The sequence below is a fragment of the Xyrauchen texanus genome, chromosome 15 (assembly GCF_025860055.1).
Source record: "Xyrauchen texanus isolate HMW12.3.18 chromosome 15, RBS_HiC_50CHRs, whole genome shotgun sequence".
Taxonomy (NCBI): Eukaryota; Metazoa; Chordata; class Actinopteri; order Cypriniformes; family Catostomidae; genus Xyrauchen; species Xyrauchen texanus.
The window spans coordinates 16,634,526-16,661,317 of record NC_068290.1 but is presented as its reverse complement, the minus strand read 5'-3'; the positions used below and the strand labels follow the sequence as shown (position 1 = coordinate 16,661,317).

General features: G+C 37.5%; 1 protein-coding gene across 2 annotated transcripts in view; it reads right to left on the bottom strand.

Moving 5' to 3' along the window:
• The window catches only part of LOC127655920 (chromodomain-helicase-DNA-binding protein 4-like), a 43,986-nt gene that overhangs the window by 2,790 nt on the left and 14,404 nt on the right, over positions 1–26,792 (bottom strand). Inside the window, exons 15-38 of one of the 2 annotated variants that reach the window (XM_052143989.1) lie at positions 26,587–26,778; positions 23,796–23,996; positions 23,454–23,591; positions 23,195–23,316; positions 20,928–21,101; positions 20,492–20,633; positions 20,238–20,369; positions 19,972–20,089; positions 19,760–19,884; positions 19,503–19,595; positions 19,117–19,258; positions 16,455–16,624; positions 16,175–16,364; positions 11,784–11,870; positions 11,593–11,684; positions 11,373–11,506; positions 11,130–11,274; positions 9,468–9,624; positions 4,818–4,915; positions 2,377–2,623; positions 1,307–1,369; positions 1,040–1,204; positions 845–953; positions 299–431 (exon numbers count right to left, since the gene is read on the bottom strand). In XM_052143989.1, the coding sequence (XP_051999949.1) occupies positions 299–431; positions 845–953; positions 1,040–1,204; positions 1,307–1,369; positions 2,377–2,623; positions 4,818–4,915; positions 9,468–9,624; positions 11,130–11,274; positions 11,373–11,506; positions 11,593–11,684; positions 11,784–11,870; positions 16,175–16,364; positions 16,455–16,624; positions 19,117–19,258; positions 19,503–19,595; positions 19,760–19,884; positions 19,972–20,089; positions 20,238–20,369; positions 20,492–20,633; positions 20,928–21,101; positions 23,195–23,316; positions 23,454–23,591; positions 23,796–23,996; positions 26,587–26,778 (3,369 nt within the window). The remainder of the gene's footprint in view (positions 1–298; positions 432–844; positions 954–1,039; positions 1,205–1,306; positions 1,370–2,376; positions 2,624–4,817; positions 4,916–9,467; positions 9,625–11,129; positions 11,275–11,372; positions 11,507–11,592; positions 11,685–11,783; positions 11,871–16,174; positions 16,365–16,454; positions 16,625–19,116; positions 19,259–19,502; positions 19,596–19,759; positions 19,885–19,971; positions 20,090–20,237; positions 20,370–20,491; positions 20,634–20,927; positions 21,102–23,194; positions 23,317–23,453; positions 23,592–23,795; positions 23,997–26,586; positions 26,779–26,792) is intronic. The other variant, XM_052143990.1, reaches the window with a different exon arrangement.

Genomic DNA, 26,792 nt, shown 5'->3' with positions numbered 1-26,792 from the left:
TAACTCTGTAGCTTGTGTAAACTGCCCTGAAAAGCTAAAATACAGTAACTACTGTACGCCTGAAACCGAGAAAAATGGCCTCAAAGTTACTGATTGCTCAGCAAAATGTGGATTATAAAAACATCTCACTCTTTTTTTTCTGAATCTGAGCATTGTTGAGTTGATCCAAACCCGCATTTCACAGGATAGTCCATGGTCTAAGTCTCCCAATTTTGGTCGTAACTCAATGTTGACAAAATTGGTACTGCTTTTCAATTTTGCAGGGCAGTATGGTTTCATATTTTTCTGTGTCACTAACCTTAAACCTTCGAGCAAGAAACTTGTTTTTGATCTCCAGGAAATTTCCTCGACTCATCTCTCCTTTAAACGGCTCATTAAGAATGGCAAATCTTGGGTCATTTTGCACATCCTGCCAGCGAGCGTAGCCGTGACTGATGGCACAGAGGTGAAGGACACAACACAAACGGTTTCTGATCTTCCTCCAGAACTACCATTAACCATGACCTCACGATGAATCCAGAATAGCTAATAGATGTATAGCAGGGTCCAAAAGTCTGAGACCACTAACAAAAATGCTTCTGTTTTGCATTTTAAAATAATTTCTTATTTACACATTGGATTATCAATATGCAAATTTGAGTTAAAAATGGAACTGAAACATTTCTTTGCACTTGGTATTTCCCCCGTTTTGTTTGCTTTAATGACAGCATGCATTCAAGCTGGTATGGATACCACATCACCACAAGTAATGTCTGTATAAAAGAGACACATTTACTGCTACATTTACAAGCTTCCAACCATCCTATAATGAATGACATAATACACAGTAACTGGTTTAGGATACTGTATGATACCGGCCAGGAGCCAGTAGTCATGGCGACGATGCCAAATCTCATAAGTCTTCTTGGTGACAGTGGCAGCTCTCTCTTCATTCTGCCAGAGAGAGTGAAGCTCTGGAGAGAGAAACAGAGAATTTATTCATTCAAAATTCAACAACACCTACACATACGCACACACAGATAGTAAATTCCCAGTGTACCTGTGAAACCTCCGTCCGCAATGTTAAACATGAACCTCTGCTTTACTGCCTTCTTCTTCTCCTCACTCACTCCATCCCCTCCTCCACTTGTGTCTTTCCCATTCTCCCCATTTTGAAGCTTGGCAGAGTCCTCAGTCTTTGAGCCATCCTTTTCCTCTTTCAAGTCTGGAGTAAAAAAGAATAAAAAATAAAAAAAAGATTATTGACAATTACAGTTAGGTATATGTTCCTGTGTGATATAAATGTGTTATTTGAGTCAGTGTGTACCTTTCTTATCTTCTCCAACTGGGCTAGTGTCCATTTTCTCTGTCTTTTCTTCAGAAGATTCTTCTGAAATGTAATAAGAGAGAGGGAGATTATGAGGTGCTTTCATACATACAGCCATTGCTGTAAATAATTTTTTTAAGTCATGTGTGAATAGGACCCTTTGTGTAAATACAAGCAAATCTGTTCCTGCCATAGATGTACTGTAACACTGTGGGAAAAGTTATGTGTGAACAAAACTGTAACATTTCAAGCAAGATTGTTTAAGACACACCGGCGTAAGAGGTTTACTTTATCTATTCATCAATGTTCTGAAGGAGCGGACACAATTATCTCATGATGTTTCCTTGAATGCAACTGTATTATTGTAAAGATTTGCCTTGGAAATGCAACAAGCATTGTAGGCACCAAATAAATCATTCCTGTCATTTTTTCAAACTAGTAGCAGCCTAGATTACCAGCACAGCTTGTGAAATCAACATGAAATCATATAGACTCCATTTACTTCCTTAATACTTCTTCCTGTTCCTATTGTGCACGATTCATTGTTGCATGCTATACCAAAGAAAAATAAATGTTTGACTTAGTAATATTTCATCAAAATGCAATAGCTTGCTCCACCTCTAAAAAGACTTTCCTTTTCGTCACCACATTATTATTTTACAACCCCTCCCCTCCAATCTCCTGGCTTCATTCTAGTATGTAACACACAATTTTTACAATCCAATCAATTCCTGATGGATAAAATCAAGTCCTGCCATAAATGTTTTCTCAATTATCCTGTTTCACTCAGAAAATTAATAAAATATCAGAGCCTTTAACTGCTTTTTGTTGGTAGTGTGTGAATAGTAGAACTATGCATCAAAAATGGAAAGCCATTGCTTGGGTTAACAAAAGTTGTACCTTTCCCAAAAAAGTAAATCTAGTAACTTTAGAGTACATTTATTTTAAAACTTTCATGAATGAAAAAGGCTACTGAGAAGTTGTGTCATCAGTATAGCTGAATATTATTGGGAATGAACAAGAATTAATTTAGAGAGTATTTTGGCCATTTATGCGTTACATTCACTCACCTTTGGTTTTGGATGTGTCTGCACTGCTTGATATCTCAGAACCTTTAGCCTTGACATCTGAAGAGGTGGTGCTCTCCTTTGATTCAGGCAACAGTTCCTCTTTCTCTCCATCCTCCTCTTTCTCCTTGTCTAACTCTCTACTCCCTCCATCTTTCTCCACTGACAGTGAATTATCCTCTCTCTCCTTTTCCTTTTTCTCCTCTTTTGGACTGGAGGGTTTCTCACCTTCATCAGGAATCTCAATGATCTGTGAGAGAGAGAGAGAGAGAGAGAGAGAGAGAGAGAGAGAGAGAGAGAGAGAGAGAGAGAGAGAGAGATGTAGACAGAGAAGTTGAAACAGGCAGGTGCTTTCAAAGGAAAGTGTTTAAAAATACAGTGACAAAAACAGGAAGGTGAAGTGAAAGAGAGAGTTTGTAAATAATAGAGCTGCTACCATCACCGTGACAAGTGCCCCACCGCAGTAGCAGAGTGCCACCAGCAGTTATGCATGTAATGTAGATTTATCAAATTAGATAAGACCGTGCAAAAAATTTAAATAAAATTCCTGAAATAATGTCATTTAATGAGTATAGAAAAGTCTTCGATCCTAAGTAACTGTTTTGTGGATTCTTCATCCCAGGAAAGTGTTAATTTTCCGTTTTATATAGAGAATTCTTGATTTTGTGCTGCACAGTGTATTTTTATGGCAACAACATATTCAAGCCAAGTGCACACCTATCGACTCAGCATAGTGTTTTGTATTACCGTAATTTCCGGACTATTGAGCGCACCTGAATATAAGCCGCACCCACTGATTTTTAAATAAAATATTATTTTAAACATAAATAAGCCGCACCTGTCTATAAGCCGCAGGTGCCTACCGGTACATTGAAACTTTACTCAGGCTTTAACGAAACACGGCTTGTAAAAAAATAAATAGGCTTTAACGAAACACGGTGTGGCAGCGGGGGCGTGGTCAAGCGCCCGTCCGGGAGAGAAAAGCGGTAAGGGCGCTTAAACCTGAGCTAAATTATGTCTCTATTTGCTTTTCCAACAGCCAGATCAATCACCTTCAACTTGAAAGCAGCATCATATGCATTTCTCCGTGTCTTGAGGGTGACAAAATGACTACAGTAATCAGAATGATGGGAAGTTTGAGCGTGCTCGATTTAATCTAAACAGTAAACAAAAAAAGTTGTTTTGACCTTAACCCGTTCGGCAATTTCATTGGTCTAATGAAAGCTTCACGCTGCCAAAAAAACTGAGCACGTCACCGAATGTTTTTTTTTTTTATAAAATTTGAAAGCGGGAAAAATCCATATATTAGCCGCATCATTGTATAAGCCGCGAGGTTCAAAGCGTGGGGAAAAAGTTGCGGCTTATAGTCTGGAAATTACGGTAAATTGAAATTCCTTCACAAACTTAAGCACAGGAGAGTTTATTCATGATATCATGCCAATAAACAATCTGAAAGAAAGGGCTCATGCTTGTTTATGCACTCTATCTAAAAGTTAAGCTCCATTGTGCATTCGCTTCATTGCAGATTTAAGTTGTAATATTATGTTTATGTTGTTGGTATAGTTGATTAATCTCATATATATGATGCATTGAAAATAGGTGATTAAAAAAGTGTTTCAGTTTACCGGGGATCCGTGCTTTCAATTCACAGCATGCAGCTTAGACGGGAAAACCTCCCACAAAACTATGACTGGATCACTTAAATAAATTAGGTTTTATTCAACAAGGTTTTTATTCTTCTTAAACATGGTCAGTGAATTAGTAAAATTTGCTGTGCTGTTTATTTCTCATCATATATTAGTCAAAGTTTTAATTAAAATGGTTTAATTATTCAAATTATCCCATTTATGTTAATGGAATCAAACAAAACCACAAACATTTTAGTCAGTACTTTTGTTGACAAGATTAACATCCCGTTCTGTATGTGCATTCAGTGTGGCTAGAAAACATCATAACACAAGTGAGATCCTCTCAAAAAACGGAAAATGTAGCTTTTTTTCTGTCTAAAAAAATAAAAGCATCTGACAATGGAAAGGCTTTCAAAGGTAGGACTGAACTAGTTATTTATTGTCCTGCTGATTAGTGATACTTAGTTTAGCAATATTAGAATCTGACAATCTGGAATATTTTTAGCTATTGATGTGTACATATTTCAGACATATAGCCTAGGATGTATGTTGCAATAAAAGACAGAAATGTTTAGCCAATGCAACAATTTTGTATTTATGTCATCTTGCATATTTTGTTATATTTTACAAAGGGTTTAATTTATTTTTTGTGTTTAATGACGCACTTTTTAAAGTTTAAATAAATGCGTACTTTGTGCGCACCCCCTGCCCAGCCCTCCAACCACCAAGCAACACCATTCACTGGCAGTGATTGGCCCTTAACCACTGCGGTGGTAAATAATTGACACCATTACAGCCTTAGTAATTAACAAGAACCTCATTGTCCTGTCTGGAGCCTTTTGTCTCGTTCTCTCCATCTCCCTCCGTCTTCTCCTCCAGCTCTTTCCCCATGTCTTCATTCTTGGACAGGTCCTCTGTTTGGATAAAAGAGAGAGTGATTAATCCTTGATGATTAGCATTGAGGATGGTACAGAGATAATGGAACAAATGATCTGTAAACAAACAGCAAAGAGAACAAAAATACAAGTATTCCATTCACACAGACTATTAATTGAAGGTTGTTAGCAAGCGTTTCTGCCACTGGATGCCCAAAAGTTATTACTGGGCTGTGCAACTGGTCATAGTTTTCAAAATTGGATCACAAATTAGATGTATTGACAGTTCAAGTAAGTCGTATAGCACGGCTGCTTATTTGTATTAAGCATAACTTGTCTCACCAACTTATCATTAAGTCGCTACAAGCAGTGTTTGAAGTGGGCGGTACGCAACGGTAAGCAGTACCTGAACTTCTATAATTTACTATACAGCATCTCGGCAGTTTATCTTGCATACCACCACTTCTAAAGAGTCTCCCGGTACGATGTAATGTCTTTAATTAATGTAAGTCAGTGATGTGATGAGGCCAGCCAATCACTTTATCAGACCTTCTAAATGATTTGGATAAAATTGTGGCAGTAAACATCCGAGCCCTCTCTGAGTAAACTCAGCGGTGAGTTTAACAATGCTCAACACATGCAACAACAGCATCAGCGGTCGTCAAGCAATACGTGGTAGGGATGAGCGATACCACTTACAGTATTTCCCTTTCGATCCGATACCAATTATTTGAAGTCCACTGTCATCGATACCAATACTTCTGTAAATGTTTTGGGGGTTTTTTGTGATTTTTTGGGATAAAATGGATCATTTAAAATATATATTTTATGTCATAATTCTTTTTTTTTATTATTTATTTTTTTTACATTTGTGAGCCTTAACAGAAAAGTATTAGACTTAGAAAAAAAACATGGTTACTATATTATTATTTTAGTAAAACCATGATTAACTATTTGTTTTAATTACTTAACAACAATTACAAACAATTATAAGAAATAAGAAGTCACATTTAGATATGTTGTTATTATAGTGTGAATTTACTCCAGAGGCAGTGGTGTAGTAGTGTCTGAAGAGGTGGGCATACTGTGAATTTATGAAAGACCCATTTAAATGCATAAGTTAAATTTATTTATATATATATATATATATATATATATATATATATATATATATATATATATATATATATATATTAGGCCTATATAAATACATACACACGTTTAGCAGGGAAATTAATTTACAGGTCAAATTATGGTTACTCCAGGGATGCTTGTGTATCAGATGCTTCAGAAGCTGGAAATGTCACGCCCCTTACTGAAACGGGAAATATTATTGGTTAGCAAATATCAAATCATGTCTGAAATGAACGCTCTGATTGGTGGATCACCTTAGTCGGACTATCTGTCTTACCCGTGCCATCAGTTGCACTCCTGCAGCTCCATGCACATTTAGAGAGAATCTCTGTACACTTATATATATATATATATATATATATATATACACTCTTTTCAGGTGGGCATATGCAAAATCCTAAGAAAGATAGGTGGGAATAAGGCATATGCCATAGCCTACACTACTGTCCAGAACTTATTCTCTGATTTTCTATCATTACCTCTACAAGGCACTGATCCCTCTTGTTTGAATGTGCCTTGTGATGGTGCAAGTGCTTGTCTGCTTGTGTCTTTCAGCATGCATGTTAAGATGAGTGGAAGAAGAAATAGTTTCCATCCTGCTCAAGTATTTTCTGATATAGCCTAATCCTTTTCATTTCACTTTGACACATATGATTATTATGCAGGTTCATGGTAACCAAATAATAATAATATCCCTAGTTTTATTTTTAAAATAATTTTTTAAACAATATTTTTGTGTAAGGATTGATATTTTTTTATACAACATCAGTATCAGAAGTATCGATACTTTATTAGGATTGATCCACCCATCCCTAATCCGTGGTCCAGTTCCGGAGGGCGCATGTTTAAGCTTGTCTGAGCATAGTTCAGTTACACTCTTCTCCAAAACACGAACCAGCAACTTTTAGGTGAGCACATTTTATTGAGTCTTATTCAATCAAATTTGTTTGTGCAAATTGTTTAGATGTTGGGTGCAGTTTAAACTACAGACTTAAAAAAAGCTGTTACAGGAGTGATGTCAGCTCATATGCACAAAATGTTTTTCCACAAAAGATAAAAAAGATGATGAAAACTGAAGCTTCAAAGAAAATACAAAGGAAAATTTGCATTTTATTCTCAATTCTTTTCTGTAGTGTTCGTAAAAAGATTGTGAAATGTCTCTGAAATTGCCTATGCATAAATCCTGACAGTGACATCTACATACAGATGTGTGTCAGCGTTCACAATCTTGAACATCATCAAATCAGTTTGTTCATCGTTTCTTATGATTATTTATTATGTGCACATTAATAGAGCTGCCCCCTGATAGTCGACTAATCATTAGTCGATGAGAAGAGTCTTGGTCGACCAAGTTTTGATTAGTCCGTTGGTCGCAAAAAAAAAGAAAAAACTCAGCAGGAAATGACAAACACCAGTATTACTGCTGGTTCATTATTGCAGGGTTAGGCAAGACACCTTGATTTCAAACTTTGAACATATTTTTTATATTTTTTTTAACTTAAATTCAAATTAAATTAAAATTCTGCAAAATATATATATATATATATATATATATATATATATATATATATATATATATATATATAGCAATATCAAATTACACCGGAAACCTCGGGGCTGAGGGATCAGTGAATAAATCTGTGGAAATAGGGTCATTACCACTTTTGCCGGTGTCGCTGCGGCTCGCATCATGCGTTCGCTTGTAAAATTTATATTTTAAAGGCTCATTATTACGGTTTAGTATTTCTCAGTAATGTAGATCAGTGTTAGCAATGAAGAATTTTCCACTGCACGGTACAACTCAACTCGGCTCGCTTTTTTGGGGTTTTCCACTGTGGATAGTACCTGGTAACTGAGGTTCCAAGCGAGGAGAGCCGATACTAAATGTGACTGCAGGTCAGGATTGGTCAGGGAGAAGTGTCACTACCAGCATCACTGGACTTCCGATATGTAACATCAACCTGCTAGATTTAAAGTTATTAACAGCGATAGCTGTATAATTTGTTCAAGCGACTTTCAAATTGTGAAAAAATAAATGGCTGTGCGCAAAACCATGCCGTTGTCAATAAACGAGGTGCAGACAGTCCACTCGTTAGCGATGTGCGAAACGATAAAGTCTCTCAGGGAGTGTCTCAGCTGTTGGCCGCACACGGCTACCACCAGACCTACCAACAGTGTAGGGAAAAGTAAAAAAAAACATAAGTGACTGCAGAACCATCAAGGAAAAGTGGAAGTGGTTCGACCAAATGGAAATCTAAACCGGCAAGCAATGGGAGGGAGAGTGCCCTGGACTCAGCCATGATGGAGGATGGTACGGTTAACTCCATATTCTGCTTGAACGCTTCAATTTATTTAATTGACCAGCTACTGGAAAGCTTGCTTCTAAAACAACCAGGCCAATTTAACTGTTACACTTGTGTAAAAAAATCACCATGCAACAACTGCTTTATGCAGCACAATGAGCTAGTAGCTAACAGCTAGCAGTTGTGTTATTGTTTTGGTCAGTTTGTGTCATGTTTAAGATGATGTCACGGCAGTAGAGGCGGAGCAACTATGACGACCAGCCTATAATCCCACCCATGTTGATGTGGCATTAAACTGCAGTGGAAATGCAAGCTCAGAAAAGTAAAACGAGTAGAGTTGAGGTGAGTCGAGTCGAACCATAACGTGCAGTGGAAAAGTGCCATTACTTCTAACATTCTTTCTCAACCCTGGAACTCAAACCATATTCTGATGTCCCCAATATATATATATTTAAGTAATTAAATTAATATCATAAATGTGTGATGACTAGTTGACTAATGGCTTAAATTAACGACTACTAGTCGACTAGGAAAATCTTTGGTCAGGGGCAGCCCTACACATTAAGTATCTGGCTATTGTGTGCAAATTCATGTGTGAAGGACATGGCTAATTGTCCCCTCATTGAATAGGAGGATAATACAATTTTATAAAGGAAAACCAGATATAATGCTCTTTCAATTTTAGGCTACATTAGGTTTTGTAAAAAGAGATGTCTCTTATGTGGGTTGGTATTGTCAAAGATACATACTTAAGCAGGTCTAAATGCTCTTCCTAAGTTTTCATAAACAATAACCCTACATTGCATGTTTTTATTTTCAAAGTAAAGCTAATAAAAACCTGTTTGTTAGTTGAGGGTGTGATGTCATATTTGTTTTTCAGCCAGATCTTAAGAATAAATTTGCTCGAACGTTAATTAAATACCTCTTTTAATGTAATTACATACTATTTGAATGTAAATAAATACATAATATTAACAGTTTTATTTTTGTGTTAGGTAAGATAAATCAGCCCCCTCTCAAGGAGAGTACCTACACTTTTTTTCTTCCACTTCAAGCACTGGCAACATGTTGCCGTTGCCGTCAGCATGAATGGAGCTTTTCTAAATAAGAACTGTTCAGATTAACTCTCTGAGAGAGTGTTTGTGTGTGTGTACCCATTGCTGGTGTGTTGGGCTGCGTATCAGCTGGTGTTCCAGAAGAAGGTGTTTTTGGATCTTCTCCTGCTGCTATGGCTGCTGCTCTCTTGCTTTCCTCCAGTTCTTTCATCCAGGGCATTGACCATTGACCATTCACATGCTCAAACTCCTGCACCTGTAGGAGTTCCAAGTCGCCAATCATAATTCAGAACAGTCACATAACAACTAGGGATGCACCGAAATGAAAATTCTGGGCCGAAACCGAAAATCCAAACCAAAATTTTTACCTATTTAAAAAAAAAAAAATGTTGTGTATAATTGTATTAATTTTATACTTTTTCATTAATTTCATGAATTTAATGAATCTGAATTGAAAAACTACAAACCAATAAAATAAAATCACACTTTTATTGAAAGTAACACCAAAATTGGACAAAAAATATATTAAAACTATTAAATATTCTTCTTCTTTCAGTTCTGTACAAATCTAATTTTACAGATTTTATTAACAATTATCCAAATAATGTAAAGTTTTAGAAAACTATTATATGAAAAACAACAGTCAAGTAATGAACTTAGCTAACATCTTTCAAAAAGTTTAAATATGCAACAGTAATTTTAATTAAAACAAAAGGCAGAACACAGAATGGCAGAGGGCCTCTATTCCACTGATCTATATATAACTATAATATATAATAATATATATAGATCAGTGCTCTATTCTGTTTATGTAAACGTATGTACACTTTAAGTGAAAATGATTGTGCAAAACAACAGTGCAAAACAGCAGTAATTGAACTAAATCCAAAGGCAACTGTAAACGACAGATGTATCCTCAAGTGAAGAACAAGTGTAATGTAATTGCTATACACATCATATTGGACCGCTTTCTATTTAACTACAATTGACAGGTTTCTCTTCAAGAACAAAAGTTGCTAAATTTTCTGACAGTTTCTCCTGTCAGAAAGCTCATCAAGAACATGAGATGCTGCACTGAACAGTCTCTCACTCTCTGTGCTGGTGCTTGGGCAGATAAATACCTGTGCGCAATCCGTGCAAGCAAAGGAAAGCGGTCTTTGTTTATGCGACCATAGTCAAGGGGATTGTCGCTTCTAGCGTAGTTCAGCTAGATACGCCTCAAGTTGTGTTGTAGCAGCGCTAGGTGTGGCACTGCTGTGGATCGGGGTGCTTTCCTGTAGAATCTCTTGCTGTACTCTGTATATATATATATCTTGAAAGTTCTGCTGAATAAACACTGCAGATCGCAAATGTAATGTCCTTATCAGAAACTTTGAAGAATTTCCACACCGCTGACATGATCGGCCTTTGTTTGGTAGCGCTGTGATAAGGGCTAGATCGATCCAGATCTAGATTGAAATCAGAGCACTGAGGGGCGGGGCGAGGAGGTAAATATTTTCGGCCTATTTTCTATTTCGGTGCATCCCTAATAACAACCAATCACATTATTTACACTTTATTACATTGCACCAATGTACACTCACACATGCAAAGTGTACCACCAAAAGAACAAATCACAGACCAGGACAACCACACATCAAAAACCAGTGTGGTTACTAAAACAACAAACCTACATATCAAAAACCCAGATCGCACAGCATCTCGACATCAGCTTCCCTAAAATCTTTAACCACTGACACAAACAATCTCAACTTCACACACCTTCTTGCGAATCAGAGACATGACACCTATGCGTGTGAGGACATGTTGTCGTGACAGCCCTTCCCGTGGAACACCATCAGCAAATGTTTCCGCCCCATCAGCGCCTGGCTCACATAGGTGACGCATAAAAAGGGACACGTATGCCCTGAGAAAATAAAGAGAAAGAGTTTTCTTAAATAAATGAGGCAATTCATTCAAATTCCATGTTTCTCACACACTCTCTCCAAGGACAATCAGACTCACTTGAACTCTTTTTCTGATTTGCCCCGCAGGTCCCTAACGAGCCACTGGGTAGTGAAGGCATCCTGCGGAGGCATCCCATAACGCATCACTGCATTCAGGAAGGCCTTCCTTTGACGAGCATTGAAACCCAACACCTACCAGAGTGAGACGTGTTTCAAGGCTATTGATTAAAAAATTAACAATACATGAAAAAAAAGCTGAACGGTATTATTGATTAAACCTCAATGTTTCCTCCCACTCTGGCCAGTAGGGGGGGCAGTGGTTTGTCTTTGTCATTCCTCAAGCCTTTGCGACTTGGCCTTCGAGAGTTAGCTATGAATAAAAGAGAGGATTGTGTCAATAAAAATATAAATTTGTATAATAATTGCTTATACAAATAAAAATACATTATTGTTTATCCTCTTATCTTACCTTCAGAACGTTCATCAAAGTCCTCATCACCCTCCTCTGAAGCTACAGAGTAATCTGATTGGTTATCAGACTGATCATCCTGCCAATCTAAGAAGACAAATGGGCAGGGGAATACAATGATGAGGAGTTCAGTACTCTTGCCATGAAAATATTTATTTGAGGGGACAAAACACAAGATTCATGCAGACACCTAATTTGTAAATTTAAGGCAAATTAAAACGCCAAATATTAGTTTCCAAAGAAATATGTAAAACAGGCCTCATTCTTGAAACAAAAACAGATTTTTTGAAAATGTTTCCTAATTTAAAATGTTTTTACTTCTAAAGAAATTAATAGTAATTTTTTAATATATGTATAAAATCATGACCACTCATGTGAGATTTAGTTTTGTGCATCAACCAATTCAATTATTTAATCATGATTAATCACATTTTTATGCAAATAATCGCATTAATGCATTCAGTGCCTATTAAGTAAGCTTAATAATAAGCCTGTGTGATTATAGGGTTCAGCAATTTATGTGAATGATGTCCATAATGTTGTAAATGTATGCATTAACAGATTCTAAAGTTCTCAAACTGTATCAAAACACAGGAAATGTACCCTGCAGTGATTCAACACCTTTTACCACACTTAACGGATGTAATCATGTGTCGAGATGCTGCTGGCCTGTGCTAGGTTTTTAAGCTTCAATGATGACTGATTTTAACAATACAAAGAGAGCAAAAGACTTTGCACTTTGTTAAACATCCTGTCTAGGTTTGATTTACAAATAACCCGTAGAGGGTTTTCCTCCACCACTTACTGATATCGAGAGAGAGAAAGAGTTGCGTTGTGGCACTCCGATCAGATCAAATCAGCTCTGAAGGTTCTGATCAGTTTTTAAAATCGAATGATATAATGAAAAATGTAATAAATGGGTCATTGCCTTTAAAAAAAAATATTAATTACATTATATTTAACAAATCTCATGTGTTAATGCATTAATTCCAACAGCTCTAATTGTATTGCTTATTAACCATTTATTTATTTATTTATTTCCCCAAACAATTTACACAGAAATCTGTGTTTCATGAATGAGACCAATAGACTTAACCCTTGTGTAGTCTTAACATTCTGTATACTCCCCTTGTCCTAAGGGTAAAAAATGACCCACCTTCACCAAACCCCTAAAATAAAGCAGCTTAATTGAATTTTAAACCCCAAATCTATTTTGCATGAAGAAACAACCTGTCATTCATCACAAACTTTGTGAATATGTGGGTTTTACCCCTTTACAGTACAGAAAGACTGTACTGACATAAAATCAGTGGACACCAGTTGTTTTTATTACAACATACCTGTCATAATTGTTTTCATTACTAAAGTAGAGGTTTATTATTATTATTGCTAAAGGTACTGCATAAGTGTAAACATAATTTTTTGTACTAGTAAAGCCTAAGAAAGTAGCAGAAAGTAGTTTTGAATGCATTTTATTGAAGGGAAACAATAACAGTCTTCAACTTCTTTTGGCAACATAGCGATATATTTTTATATACTGTACAATGAGGAATTAAACTACAAAATTTTTTCGAACCATTACCCCCACCCACAAGGTGTATAAACAACACAATAAATAAGAATAAAATAAGATAATGGATACAAAACAAAAATGAGAAGAACAACATCAATCAACTCTAATTAGCACATGCAGGACAGTATGCAAGTGTGTGCGCATGGATTTTACAGATGTATTTCTCACATGTGCAGCACATAGTATTTGTTTTACAGTCTTTCTTTCAGAGGCAGAATTGGCATCTCCTCGTCTTGCCTGCCTCAGATGCAGCTCCCTGGAGATTCAGACCCCTGAACAGCTTTCACAAGCACTGCAGAGGCTGCTGAACATGGGGAGGCGCTCACTTCTTTGAATGTGTGGGGTTACAAGTGCCTTTCCCAGCTGCTCCAGGAACACCCTCCTCTTGTTCCGCTTATCAGGCATCCAGGTAGGGTTGATCTTGTTCCATATCATGAAGGCATTGTATGAGGACACATCAAACGATGTTAAGGAAGATGAACAGGGGTCAGCGGGCAGTCATCCTCCTGCAGCTGTAAGTTCCAATCCCTTGTCCAGGTTGTCCACGCCTCATTTGTTGTGGTTGTAGTCCAGGATGATGGCTGGCTTCCTGTCCCCACGGTCACTGATCTCAGCCATTTTGTGCAATGTGCCCAGGATTACCACATTCTTGTTCCTCTTTGGAAGGTAAGAAACTAGAGTGGTGGTGGGGGTGAAGGCAAACTTTGATGAGAAGGCCTCTCTCCCCCTTGTTGCGAGGAGACCTCTTCTCCCAGACCTCTCTTATGGCCGGCAGATTGTCTCTCACACGACTCACGGTTATCAAATCATAGCATTCTTGAGAAAGTGTGAAAGACTTTCAGTGGCATCGTGGCACGAAAAAAAAAAAAAACGCCCTTCCACTCTCTGCATACCAGAGACTACATTTACAGCCATGGCCAAAAGTACTGGTAGTGACATACATTTTGTGTTTTGCAAAGTTTGCTGCTTCATTATTTGTAGATTATTTTTTCATATGTTTCTATGGTATACTGGAAAACAATGATAAGCATTTCATGATTTTTAAAGGCTTTTATTGGCAAAAACAATCAATAAATGCAAAGAGTCAATATTTACAGTGTTGACCCTTGTTCTTCATAACCTCTGCAATTCGCTCTGGCATGCTGGATATCAGCTGGGCCAAATCCTGAATGATGGCGATCCATTCTTGCCTTATTAGTACTTGGAGTTGATCACAGTTTGTGGGCTTCTGCTTGTCCAATTGCCTTTTGACGATTGACCATAGGTTCTCTGTGGGATTAATATCTGGGGAGTTGCCTGGCCACGGATCCAAAATTTCAATCTAATGATCTCCAAGCCACTTCATTATCACTCTTGCCTTGTGACATGGTGCTCCATCATGCTGGAAAATGAACGGATCATCACCAAATTGCTCCTGGATCTTTGGGAGAAGTTGCTCTTGCAGGAAGTTTTGATACGATTCTTTATTCATGGCAGTGTTTTTGGGCAGAATTGTGAGAGAGCCCACTTCCTTGGATGAAAAGCAACTCCACACATGGATGGTCTCAGGATGCTTCACTTTTGGCACGACACAGGACTCATGGTAGCATTCACCTTTTCTTCTCCAGACTTTCGATTTTCCAGATGTCCTAAACAGTCGGAAGGGGGCTTCATCAGAGAAAATAACTTTGCACCAGTCTTCTGCTGTCCAATCCTTGTACTTCCTGCAGAATTTCAGTCTGTCCTTGATATTTTCTTGGAGAGAAGTGGCTTCTTTGCTGTCCTTCTTGACGCCAGGCCATTGTCTTCGCCTTACTGTGCACTCGCATCAACCTGCTACCAATATTGAGCAAGCTCTGCACTGGTGGTGACACGATCTTATGATGAACATGTAGAATGTTGAGGCGATGTCCTGGGCATGGGCAACTGCATGTCTTGTGGGCCCTGGGGTCATCCTTATGACATTTTGTGCTGCCATCCTGCCCTGGTTGTCATATGGTGACAAGGACAATGTTATTTTGCTGTTCTTTGACAAAAATGTCTCTCTTTCAGCTTGGGGGATTTCTTCATCATCTGAAGATGCATCATGCTCTGGGTTGTATTCTTCCCCATCTTCATCTTCAGATAACTCCTCTTCTAAATCATTGTTCACTTATTCCTCCTGGACATCTGAAAAAAAAACAGATCTACGACCTTTTGGGCACTGAAATGTGCACTCATGGCTTCAGCAAAAAGAACTGGGGGAACTGTCATTTGCAGCACATGTATAGCCACTGACTGCATTCCCCATTATTAAACAATGCTTTCAAGAAATTATTATTTTGTCTGAAATTTAGTTTATTTTGTCTGAAATTGTTTTTATTTTGTCTGTGAACTTGAGTCATGTGTGCACATGCAAAAGAAAGTTTTAGTTTTGTCTGAGTTCAATCAGTAGCACACATATATCGCAATTTCTCATTGTGTGTGTCTCATTGTGATTTTTGTGGTGTGTGAATGATTTTATAATGGCTGGGTCAAAAATGACCCCAAAACAATCTTTGTACCCTGGTGGTGTACAGCTTTCATGGAAATATGAACAAAGGCAATGTTCACTTTTTCTAATGTTGGGGTCACTCTAGGAAAAGTGTTCAAATTTCAAGTTGAAAAAAAAAAATATTTAGCTGGTTTTCTCTGCTAGTAAACATAGTGGCAGGTCATTTTTTACCCTTATAACGTAAACCTATCTTATTTGAAATCACAATTTTATGCTCAACTTCATCCATAACAATACACAAATACAACTACACATGCACACACAGGGAAAGATTAGAAAAAGAAAGCATAAAAAGTGCGTCTGTACCCCGTCTACTACCTCTGTCCTCCTGTGAACAGTCATTGTAGTTGACAGGTTTACGTGGTCGTTTGCCTTTGCCCAGATGACGAGCCAAATCTTCTTGCTGCTGCTCGTAATGATGACGCAAGAGTTTCTCCCAATAATCAGGATCTACACTTTCTTCCTGTTTAATAATCTCTCTATCCACATCCTCCTCCTGATAGACACACAACATATGATATTCAACCGTAGATATGGCTAAAACAATCATATCACCCACAGACAGGCAAAATCCCAAATGGCTTACCTCCTCTTCCTCATCTCTGACCACATACTGGGCCATTTTAAAGGAGCTAAGGTATTCATTCATACTCTGCAGCTCTGTGTCATCTGTTGCATCCTGGTTACGATCCAACAGACGATCAATCGCCTTGTCATCATAGTGGATCACACTGCTGTCTTCCTCCTTACTGTCACCTGGATGAGAAAGAGAGACAGAGAGAAAAAGGCAACAGTAATCAGTAATAGTAGTTTACACAACTTGATCTGCATTTTTGCAATGTATATAATATATGCCAGAAACAAATATGTTTATTGTCCATTAAATGTTAAGTTAACAAATAAAAAAAGAAACAGATTTCTCATTTTGTGTAAAAGATGAATAGATCAGCCCTCTAAATTGCGAGTAAATCACTTGAATACTAAACCAAATTTCGCACTATGCAACTAAAATATGTCTGTTATAAGCCACTGGCTACTAAATGTTCAGATTTCACTCGCCAGTGATTGAGTCGTGTAGTGGTGAAGAACCTAAGTACAGCTGTCCTTTTACTCAATAAAATTACTCTCATGTGTGCACACAATAATTTACATTATTTGGCTGCAGTGGTCGTGATCACACTGTCACCATCGCTTTAGTTGAGCCGTGATATGCCATAGTTACATTTACTTTGCATTTAAAGAAAGCAAAGTCAACACTGGTTTTGCTTAAACTTTTCCATGGACTGTTTTTACAACATCCTCCATTTTACAGCATGGCTACAGACCAGTAAAGTCCCTGGACGTCTGTAAGCAGGTAAAAGGGTTGCAAAACTCGAGCTTGAAGATTTAGATTTGCGAACTTGTAAAATAAATATCTGTACATGCAAGTCAATACACATTATGCGTGTAAAAGTTCCCTTTTGGTTAGTTCTGTGTATTTTGTGTCCAAAGACGAGATCCCTGCATCCCATTTTCACTTCAAGTCTCTTTTAATATCCTTTCTGTTATTTACAGTCAGTTGATGATTCAAAAGTACAAAAATGGACAATTACTTCAAGCATACCTCCAAAGTTGTGGCAAAATGACTGAAGGACAACAAACTCAAGGCATTAGCGTTGCCACTCAAAGCCCTGACCTCAATCCGATAGAACATTTGTGGGCAGAACTGAAAAAGTGTGAGCTAGCAAGGGGCCTACAAACCTGACTCCAGTTCTGTCTGGAGGAATTGGCCAAAATTCCAGCAACTTATTGTGAGAATCTTGTGGAAGGCTACGTTTGACCCAAGTTAAACAATTTAAAGGCAATGCTACCAAATACTAACAAAGTGTATGTAAACTTCTGACCCACTGGGAATGTGATGAAAGAAATTATTCTCTCTACCATTATTCTGACATTTCTCATTCTGAAAATAAAGTAGTGATCCTAACTTACCTAAGACAGGGAATGTTTTCTATGAGTAAATGTCAGGACTTGTGAAAAACTCAAAAGTTTAAATGTATTTGGCTAAGGTGTATGTAAACTTCTGACTTCAACTGTAAGTGATACTGACAAATCCGCAAAACATGTTGCATACAAATGCTTCAATAGGAGCTGCAGAACATTTCTTACAGAGCCAAAAATTGACTGCATCTCTAAATATTCTACCTTTTCTTATCTGATGTCACAATCTTGATTATATGATGGCAAAATGCTGCGATTTTATTAAATAAATAAGTGCATGTGTGTACGTGACAGGCCATTTTCTACACAGCTAATAAAAAGATGACCAGTCTATAATGATGGCATGCGAGACGAGAGGAGCACTGCCGCTCGAGTGTCTGATAGAAACACAGATCAAAGCATGGCGATATATCTTTATTTCATCCTTAATTAAGCTTCAAATAATACGGGAGCGTGCCATGTAAATAAGCACAAACTCTAAAACTGTCATTCTCTGTGCAGTCAGAGCTGCTTCAACCAGTCACGGAAGAGACCCAATCTGAGCGCGAGTCAATACCGGGAGAGATTTAAAGTTCCGCCGGCTGATGCACACTCTAATGCGGAGACGTTTGTCTCTCACCCCCGCTGTCTGCAGCTCGCAACGTCATCGTCATAAGATCAATCTTGATTGATGTGAGATTTCAGAAAATTATCCACACACTGTGACACTGTGTTATACTGTAAAGTATAACTTAGAAAGAGGATTTGGAAATACCAGTTGGTCATTTAAAAAAAAACAACACACAAAAAAACAACAACAGTTTTAGTGGTTTGAGTGAACCACACTTTTATACCGTTTCCTTTTCAAAAGAGTTTATACAAAGTACATGTTACATCCTGCTTAAATGTCCCTGTTTGTTTGGACAATCTTATGTTCTTATTTATTGTTCTATTTTATTTAGGTGTAATATTGAGAAAATAACAAGTTTGCAGTAATGCAAAGATGTTATTTAATTTTGTAAAAATATTATTTTAATTTGAAAACACTGTGCATTTACAGTGTTTTTTGTTGCTAGTTTGTATGTTTGAGTTGAGAAATATACATTTCAGCAATATCAGTAATCTATTTGTGCATTTTCCTTGATAACCAAGCAAGTTGACTCATGATACCATTTATTTATTATATCGCAAATCGCAATATTAGCCTCAATAATCGCAATATGACAAATTCCCCAAATCGTGCAGCCCTAATAAATATTCACAGATATTTCACGTTGAATAACACTCACCTTCTCCGATCTCGCCTTTAAAAAGCTCCTCTGTACCGAACTTTAAGATGTCATCCAATTCCTGTTTAGACATGGATCCAGCCTTGGAGCCCAGACCAGGTCGCACCACCAGGTGGGTCAACATCATCTTCTTCTTTGCCACCTGAGACGTGAAGATAATGAGGCAGAGTTTGTTGATGACTCTGAGATAATGACTTTGCCAGTGGCAGTGTTTGTTTGTTGACTAGTGTTACTGTATAACATGTATTTCCCATTATTTTGTCTAGTCATCTTTTAGGCCATAAACACAACACGCATTCCAGTAGTTATTGCCAATAAGTGGAATTCAAGAAACACATACTCCTCTTAGTATTTGATGTGGTTTGTTGTGCCAAGTGCTATCTCACCTGCGTAATTCTTTCCTCCACAGATGCTTTAGTGACAAATCGATAGATCATCACCTTCCTATTTTGACCAATACGATGAGCCCTGCTAAATGCCTGCGAAAGAGTCCGCAACACAGTCAAAATTAGATTCTTTATGTTAGAAAAATGTTCGGCCACAATTCTTTAAAGAAAACCTGTTCTTCAATGTAACTTCCACCCAGAGAGGAACAGAGAGATGTTTGGCAGTTTTACGGTCAGATATTTGGTGTTGCCTCTACCTGAATGTCATTGTGCGGGTTCCAGTCGGAGTCATAGATGATGACAGTGTCAGCAGTTGCCAAATTGATGCCCAAACCTCCTGCTCTGGTGGACAGGAGGAAAACAAATTGAGGAGCACCAGGAGCTGCAGACAGAGAACATATAAATGTCAAACAAATCAAAATGTTGATTTATCTGCTGTTAATGGAGATGAATGCCATTTTCCACTCACCATTGAATCTATCGATGGCTTCCTGTCTCATCCCTCCAGTCACCCCTCCATCTATCCTTTCATACTTGTATCCTTCATTTTCCAGGAAGTCTTCAAGCAAGTCCAACATTTTTGTCATCTATATCCAAGAGAACAAGTATCCAAGAAAATGATAGTGTTTGTGTATATGTGAAATACTGCAAGAATAACAATGCGCTTCTGTATGAAAAATGTATCAGTACAAAATATATTTGTATTCTATTCGCTTCTCTGGAATAGGAGTGTACCTGTGAGAATATCAGCACTCTATGTCCACCCTCTTTTAGTTTCCTTAGCATCTTACACAGAAGCATCAGTTTCCCAGAAGACTTTGTAAGGGCACTGCCATCATACATGCCATTGGGGATCTTTGGGGCTTCCTGTAAAAGGAATTGAAAATCAGCCCAAAATATTGTTGCCATTAATTAAATTAAAATATCCCTGCCATTATTACTGTAAAATGGTACAGTCCTAAACTAGGAGTATGTCAGTGAAATCTTACATTAGCAGCTGTGGGGAAGAGGTAGGGGTGGTTACAGCACTTCTTCAAATCCATAACCACATTGAGCAAAGACACCTGGTTTCCTCCACCACGAGTGTTCAAAGCTTCAAAGTTGCGTGTCAGGATGTACTTGTAGTACTTCCTGTCCCAGAAAAATAATCAGAAAGATTGAATTAGAAGTCTTCATAACAAGGCCTCAGGTTCTTTAAAGTTTTTCTTCAATACATTCCAATATAGTAAAGTGGATCACCCAACTGTAATACAAAAAGGCGCACTCTAACTCACCAGAACTATCAAGCTGCCATTTATACAATAAACTTGTTTTAAATAACTGGAGGACTTGTCCAGCAGGTGGCGAAAAGGAGTTTAAATGAGAAATAAGTTTCAATGTGGCGAACAACATAACAGACCAATTCAGGATTTGTCACTCTCATACTTTTGCATGGAGCTGAGCTCCACTCGTACAATGAGTTCAGTTTTTGAGGGCATGTGTTTGAAGACATCGGCTTTGAGTCTTCGGAGCATGTGTGGACCCAACATGTCGTGCAGTTTCTTAATCTGGTCCTCTTTTGCAATTTCAGCAAACTCCTCCAGGAAGCCTTCCAGATTACTGAAACACACACCCAAACACATAAGGTACTGAACAATGGCAAAAAATTGTTGATCTGCCCTTTTGTGGACACAAACTCACTATTGTTTTTATACTGAGCAAACCATATTTTCTACTCACTAATCCTACCCCTAAACTTAACCCTAACAGAAACCATTTTTAGATTTTAATTTAGATATTATTTAGTATGTTTATAAAGCCACTCTCCTGATGGAGTCCGCCACAGTGTAGATGTAAAATATTTCAAGTGTTAATATCCTTGTGGGGACATATGGTCTGCACAACGCAAGTAAAACCTGACCCACATACCCCGACTCGGATTCACAAGCTCTCGATTCGATTAGATTCAATATCGATTAATATGGGTATATTTCAGTTATATTGTCCATTTTGCTTACATATGAAACAAATTCTCTTACAGCTAATGTTGTGAATTATACAGGGAACCTTCTAACTAGGCACATTTCAAAAATATTATTCAACCAATTATATTTAATTAGTTTTTCATCATGTTGATCACATTTTCACTTTTTAAAAAATAAACTAATCAAAGTTTTTGATCAATAAATATGACATATTTCATATATTATGCCATGTTTATTGTTTAATTGCATAATTATTCATATTTACAGGTATTTACATTGATTTGTTAAACATGTGCTTAAAACAGTACTGTCTCTTTAAGAAAACTGTCAGTTCCGTAAAGTGTCTTTAAATAAGCACATATAAATGAGAGGAAGAAGCCGTTGGAGGACTCCAACAGCTTTACCTCATCCATGCTATGTAAGTTTTATCACAATATGATCTTGAATTGATTCTCTTTGCCAGCGACCCAATATTTGCAGATACTTCAAAGTCTAATGCGATACAATTCAAATTCAGGGGCCTGCGATCGTTCTTCCAATAAAGATGCCTATTTTACACAATCAATTAATTTATTTTATTTTTTTGCCCCCAAATGCAACCAAAATATTATTTGATAATTTTTTCAGCTCTCTTTATATATACATTGGGACATCCACAACAAAATAAGGTATTTCAGATGTTGAAAAAAATTATTCAGATAAATAGTATAAAAATAAAGTCACACACAAGTGATCATCACTCATTTTTTTCAGTTTAGTCCAATTCAAAATGCTTACATACACATGATTGTTTACAACTATTTGTACTATCCGTGTTTTCTTGGCTACAACCTCTCTATTTGTTATGAAACATTCTGTTACAGTTAACTGGGATAAGTGTTAGTAAGGGGTGTTGATGTATAGATGTTTAAAGTCTTATAACTGATGCTGAAGCTGAGCAGGTGTTTCTCTTTCCCTCGTTAGTGCTGTTCAGAATGTCATCGTTGTCAATACGTTTCACATGGTTGAACTTCTCCGTGGTACTTTAAAATAGCAAATTCTCATGTAAAATTCAAATGGGTCGCATGCACAACGATATCGATGGAAGCCCGAATTAATCATGCATGCGAGCACTCTGTCTTTTTCACGAGAGCTCACATTTTAAGGAGTGCCTGGTTGATGCATTCGCAAGGATCCTGTCAATGGAGCTCGCATTTCGCAGCAAGCCTGGTTGACGCATGCGCACGGGGCACGCGTCACGGATAGCAGAGCACAATTTGGCTTCAAAGACCCCGTGCACATCTGCGTCCCACAGAAAAGCATATTTAGTGCTCATAAAGTTAAATTAATGTAATACGGTTGCTTCATCGCCTGAAGGAAATGCATACAGACATGGCTGACATAAGAGTATTAAAATAAAGGTACATCTCTAAAAAAATTCTATATTGATATTTATGCATTGTATAGATATCCCATCTTTAGACACACATTACATGGAACAACATTTAATGTACTCTCAACATGCAGTGAAAGGATCTTGCTGCTGAATACTCCATCAGTATACTACACAATTACTGGTGAGAGAAATCTGAACATTTACCAGTCAGTTGCCAAATACTTTATATACATTTTAGTCACATAGCACAAAATTTGGTTGCTAATTACAGTGATTTTTTTCTCATTGTAGTAAAGGGCTGCGGATTCTTGGGATAAATTTTAGCACGCGCACACACACACACACACACTCACTTAAATCTCTCAGGCGTGAGGAAGTTGAGCAGATGAAAGAGCTCTTCCAGGTTGTTCTGTAAAGGAGTGCCTGTCAACAGCAACTTATGCTGGAGTGGGTAGTTATTCAACACACGAAAGAACTGAGAGAGAGAGAGAAAGAGAGAGACAAAAGAGAGTGTGTGTGTTAGTTTAACTTCATGAACTCTTTAATCACTGGTTTGTTGTATTAAGTAGTGGATATTTTGGTAGTGCCGCAGATCTGTCACATGGTTCTTACCTTTGATTGGTTGTTTTTGAGCCTGTGGGCCTCATCTACCACAAGACAGGCCCAGTCGATGGAACCTAGGATGGCCTGATCAATTGTGATCAGCTCGTAGGACGTTAACAGTACATGGAACTTTACAGAAGCCTCTTTCTGTAAGGGAGAAGAAGAGAGATTCAGAACAGAGAAACCACACACATTCAGCAGATAAATACAAGGGAACATATCATAAAATTTTATCGGAGCACTAAGATGTAGCACAGATTAAACAATCCTACACATTACTAGGTTACTAGCTTTCTCTTATCATAAACCAGTATACATTTTTGCCCTCCATCTCTTTCCTCAGAGTCTTACCTTCATTTTGGAGGCCTTCTTCCCACCACGGATGGCATTGTCCTCAAAGGAGAATTCATTCTCACGTATGACAGCCCTGCTGTCTTTATCACCCACGTAAGTGACCACGTACATGTCTGGGGCCCACATTTCAAACTCCCTCTCCCAGTTAATGATAGTGGACAGAGGGGCACTCACCAGGAAAGGACCTTTCGAGTGACCCTGAGAGAGAATGTTAGAAGAATGAGATAAGCAAATGTACACTGTATTATAAACATTTAAGGCACAATGGAGTGCAACAGTGCCTGCCCACTTTTTCAGCCATCTGGGTTCCAGAAGTATTTTTCCCATTAATTTATTCCATAGACTTTTCATAAAATCCTCCATTAAAGAGTTGTAAACCATGAACCAAACCAACCAGCTCCAAGGTGAGTCGCAAGATTACAGACGTTGTTTTAAGGCAAAAAATGTATTTGAAAATCAGACAAAAGGTACAGGTCTGTGTACTTACCGTCTTGCATAAGTTATTGCACAGACTACAATCCCAATGAAGAATTGCGAATGGCGTAATCGAATATAAAACTGGAAAAAATAAAACAACTTATTTAAGGTAGAGCTGTCAGAATTAACATGTTAACGCATGCGATTCATTAAAAAGATTTAAAACGTTAATTTTTCTTAATCGTGATTAATTCATTAACCGTTTATACGGCATAAACACATTTGTGAGGGCAGAACCTTTGTAATGTGTCTGCCCGGAATCATTACACTGATGCACATGCCAAAAAAACACATAACAGTGCTTCCCTGTCACAGAAAAAATTATGGAGAAATTAGCTCTTAACGTTATTTGATGTACAAAACAAGCCCAGATGGGACTTGAATCATGCATTGTAAGCGCATTGTAATTACCACAGAAGCACGCCAAGTCTTAACTATCAACAAAACGCAGAATGAGATGTTTTTGTCTGCCAGCACTTTTCCTGCACTTGACACTCTGACAGGAATTAGGAATGTAGCTTCAAGATTGCTGTAGGAAAGCAGATAGCCACAGTCTACCAGCAGATACATTTTGTGGAAGATGAGAGTTTAAGAGATTTAATGCTCATAGCAATGAATATGCAACCTGTGTGTATACTAGTTCTTTCAATTAGTCAAACTTCCACTTAGACTTTGGGAAATATTTAATGTAACTTGAATTTGTGCTATTTTAGTGCATTTCTATCTTTAAACTGTGAAAGTATAATGTTTGGAAAATGTTAATAAAGCATTTTGTTTTGTTCTCTTTCCTAAGATGGAAATAAAATATTTTTTGACAGGAAAAGAAGTACCGTATTTTACGGAAATAAAGTTGCACCTGAAAATAAGTCACACCGGGTTATTGCGAGAGAAAAAAAATACTCATGTCTCATCTCTGTATATAAAAGTCACACTGACAAACATTGAATAGTGCAGGCTCTAGGACCCGGGATCAGCCGACTTCCCTTTAGCACGCAGATGTCAAACGCACTCGTGAAGATTAAATTACCTCAGAATCTACACTTTGTATGATGGTGTTTTGGGCTTGTTTAAAATGGTTGTTTAAATCATGTATAAGAGTTTCTCATATTCTGTTTATGTTTCATGACAGAAACACAACAAATAATCCACATCTGTTTATAAAATCTATACCTCTATGCTGTGCAGAAATAAACAGTCTGTGAGTAAAACCATTTGCCTGTTGCATTCTATTTATTAACGTTAGCGACTGTATATCTGTGAATATTTTTGATATTTGCAGCCCTCTTTGCAAAGTATTAATTATCCTGTTCAATGACTGAATGTTTTTACTACTTGATACATTCATTTTGTGGGCATGTGAAGAGTTGCGTTTGACAGCAGTCTAAAGATGACAGAATATTTCAATTGGTTGCATGAAGTACTTTGTAAAGGCAATATATTCTAAATTGGCAACTTCAAAACACCTCTACCGTCACTATGACTGATGTTTTCATCTGTTTTGGTGCACGTGTTTCACCAGCCGACATCAGTTACATATAAATTATGTAAATGAGTCGCATTGGACTATAAGTTGCAGGACCTTTTTAGATTCTGTAAAAAAACTAGATTTATATTCCGGAAATATATGTTGTAAAATTTCAGCATTTTCAAAATCTGTGATTAATCGTGTTTAACTCTGAAGAATTATGCGATTCAAAATATTTAATCGACTGACGGCACTAATTTAAGTTTCTTGATTATAAGTATTGAACTAATATAGTTTGTTTATTGTGAAATATACTAAAATACACAAATATAGAAGAAGTTTGAGAGTGTAGGTAGGCCGACTCGTTTGCATCATTCCGAGTGTATCTTGGGAGTAGGCGGTTTCTTCCGGGTTTATTTCACAGACTTTGTGGTCGCAGTTCTCTGATTGGTGAAGCTTACTCTGCTGGACCATAGGTTATGTAGTTACTCAACAGGAATTAAGCTATTAAAGATGATTTTAATTCAACAATGAAGTTGATATAACGCAGACAGTTGGCTTCAACAGAAGCATATACCATCGTGAACAACCTCAGAGCTCACGGAAGGTCTGTTTCTAAAGGTTTATAAGTTAGAGTTGAAAATCAATTAGTCAATGGAAAAAAGTATAGGATTATTACTTCCGGAACCAGACTGTTGTACTCTATAAGCCATTTTAATGGTTTAAACAAATTCCCCAGCAAGCATTTATATTTGCTAAACTAATAATGAGTCGCCATTAGAAAGTTATGGGAATTACTCATAATGACAAAACACTGACAAAAGAGATGATAATAAGCGTACAGACCTCTTTGTAGAGAGAGTAGAGAAAAACAGCAGTCTGAACAGTTTTTCCCAGACCCATCTCATCAGCTAGAATGGTGTCCGTGCCTTGAGCCCAAGAGAAACGCAACCAGTTCAGTCCCTCCAGCTGGTAAGGGTGAAGTGTACCACCTGTAGTGTCCAGATAATCCGGCTGCCTGTCAAACTTTATGGTTGGCTGAAAGAACGAGA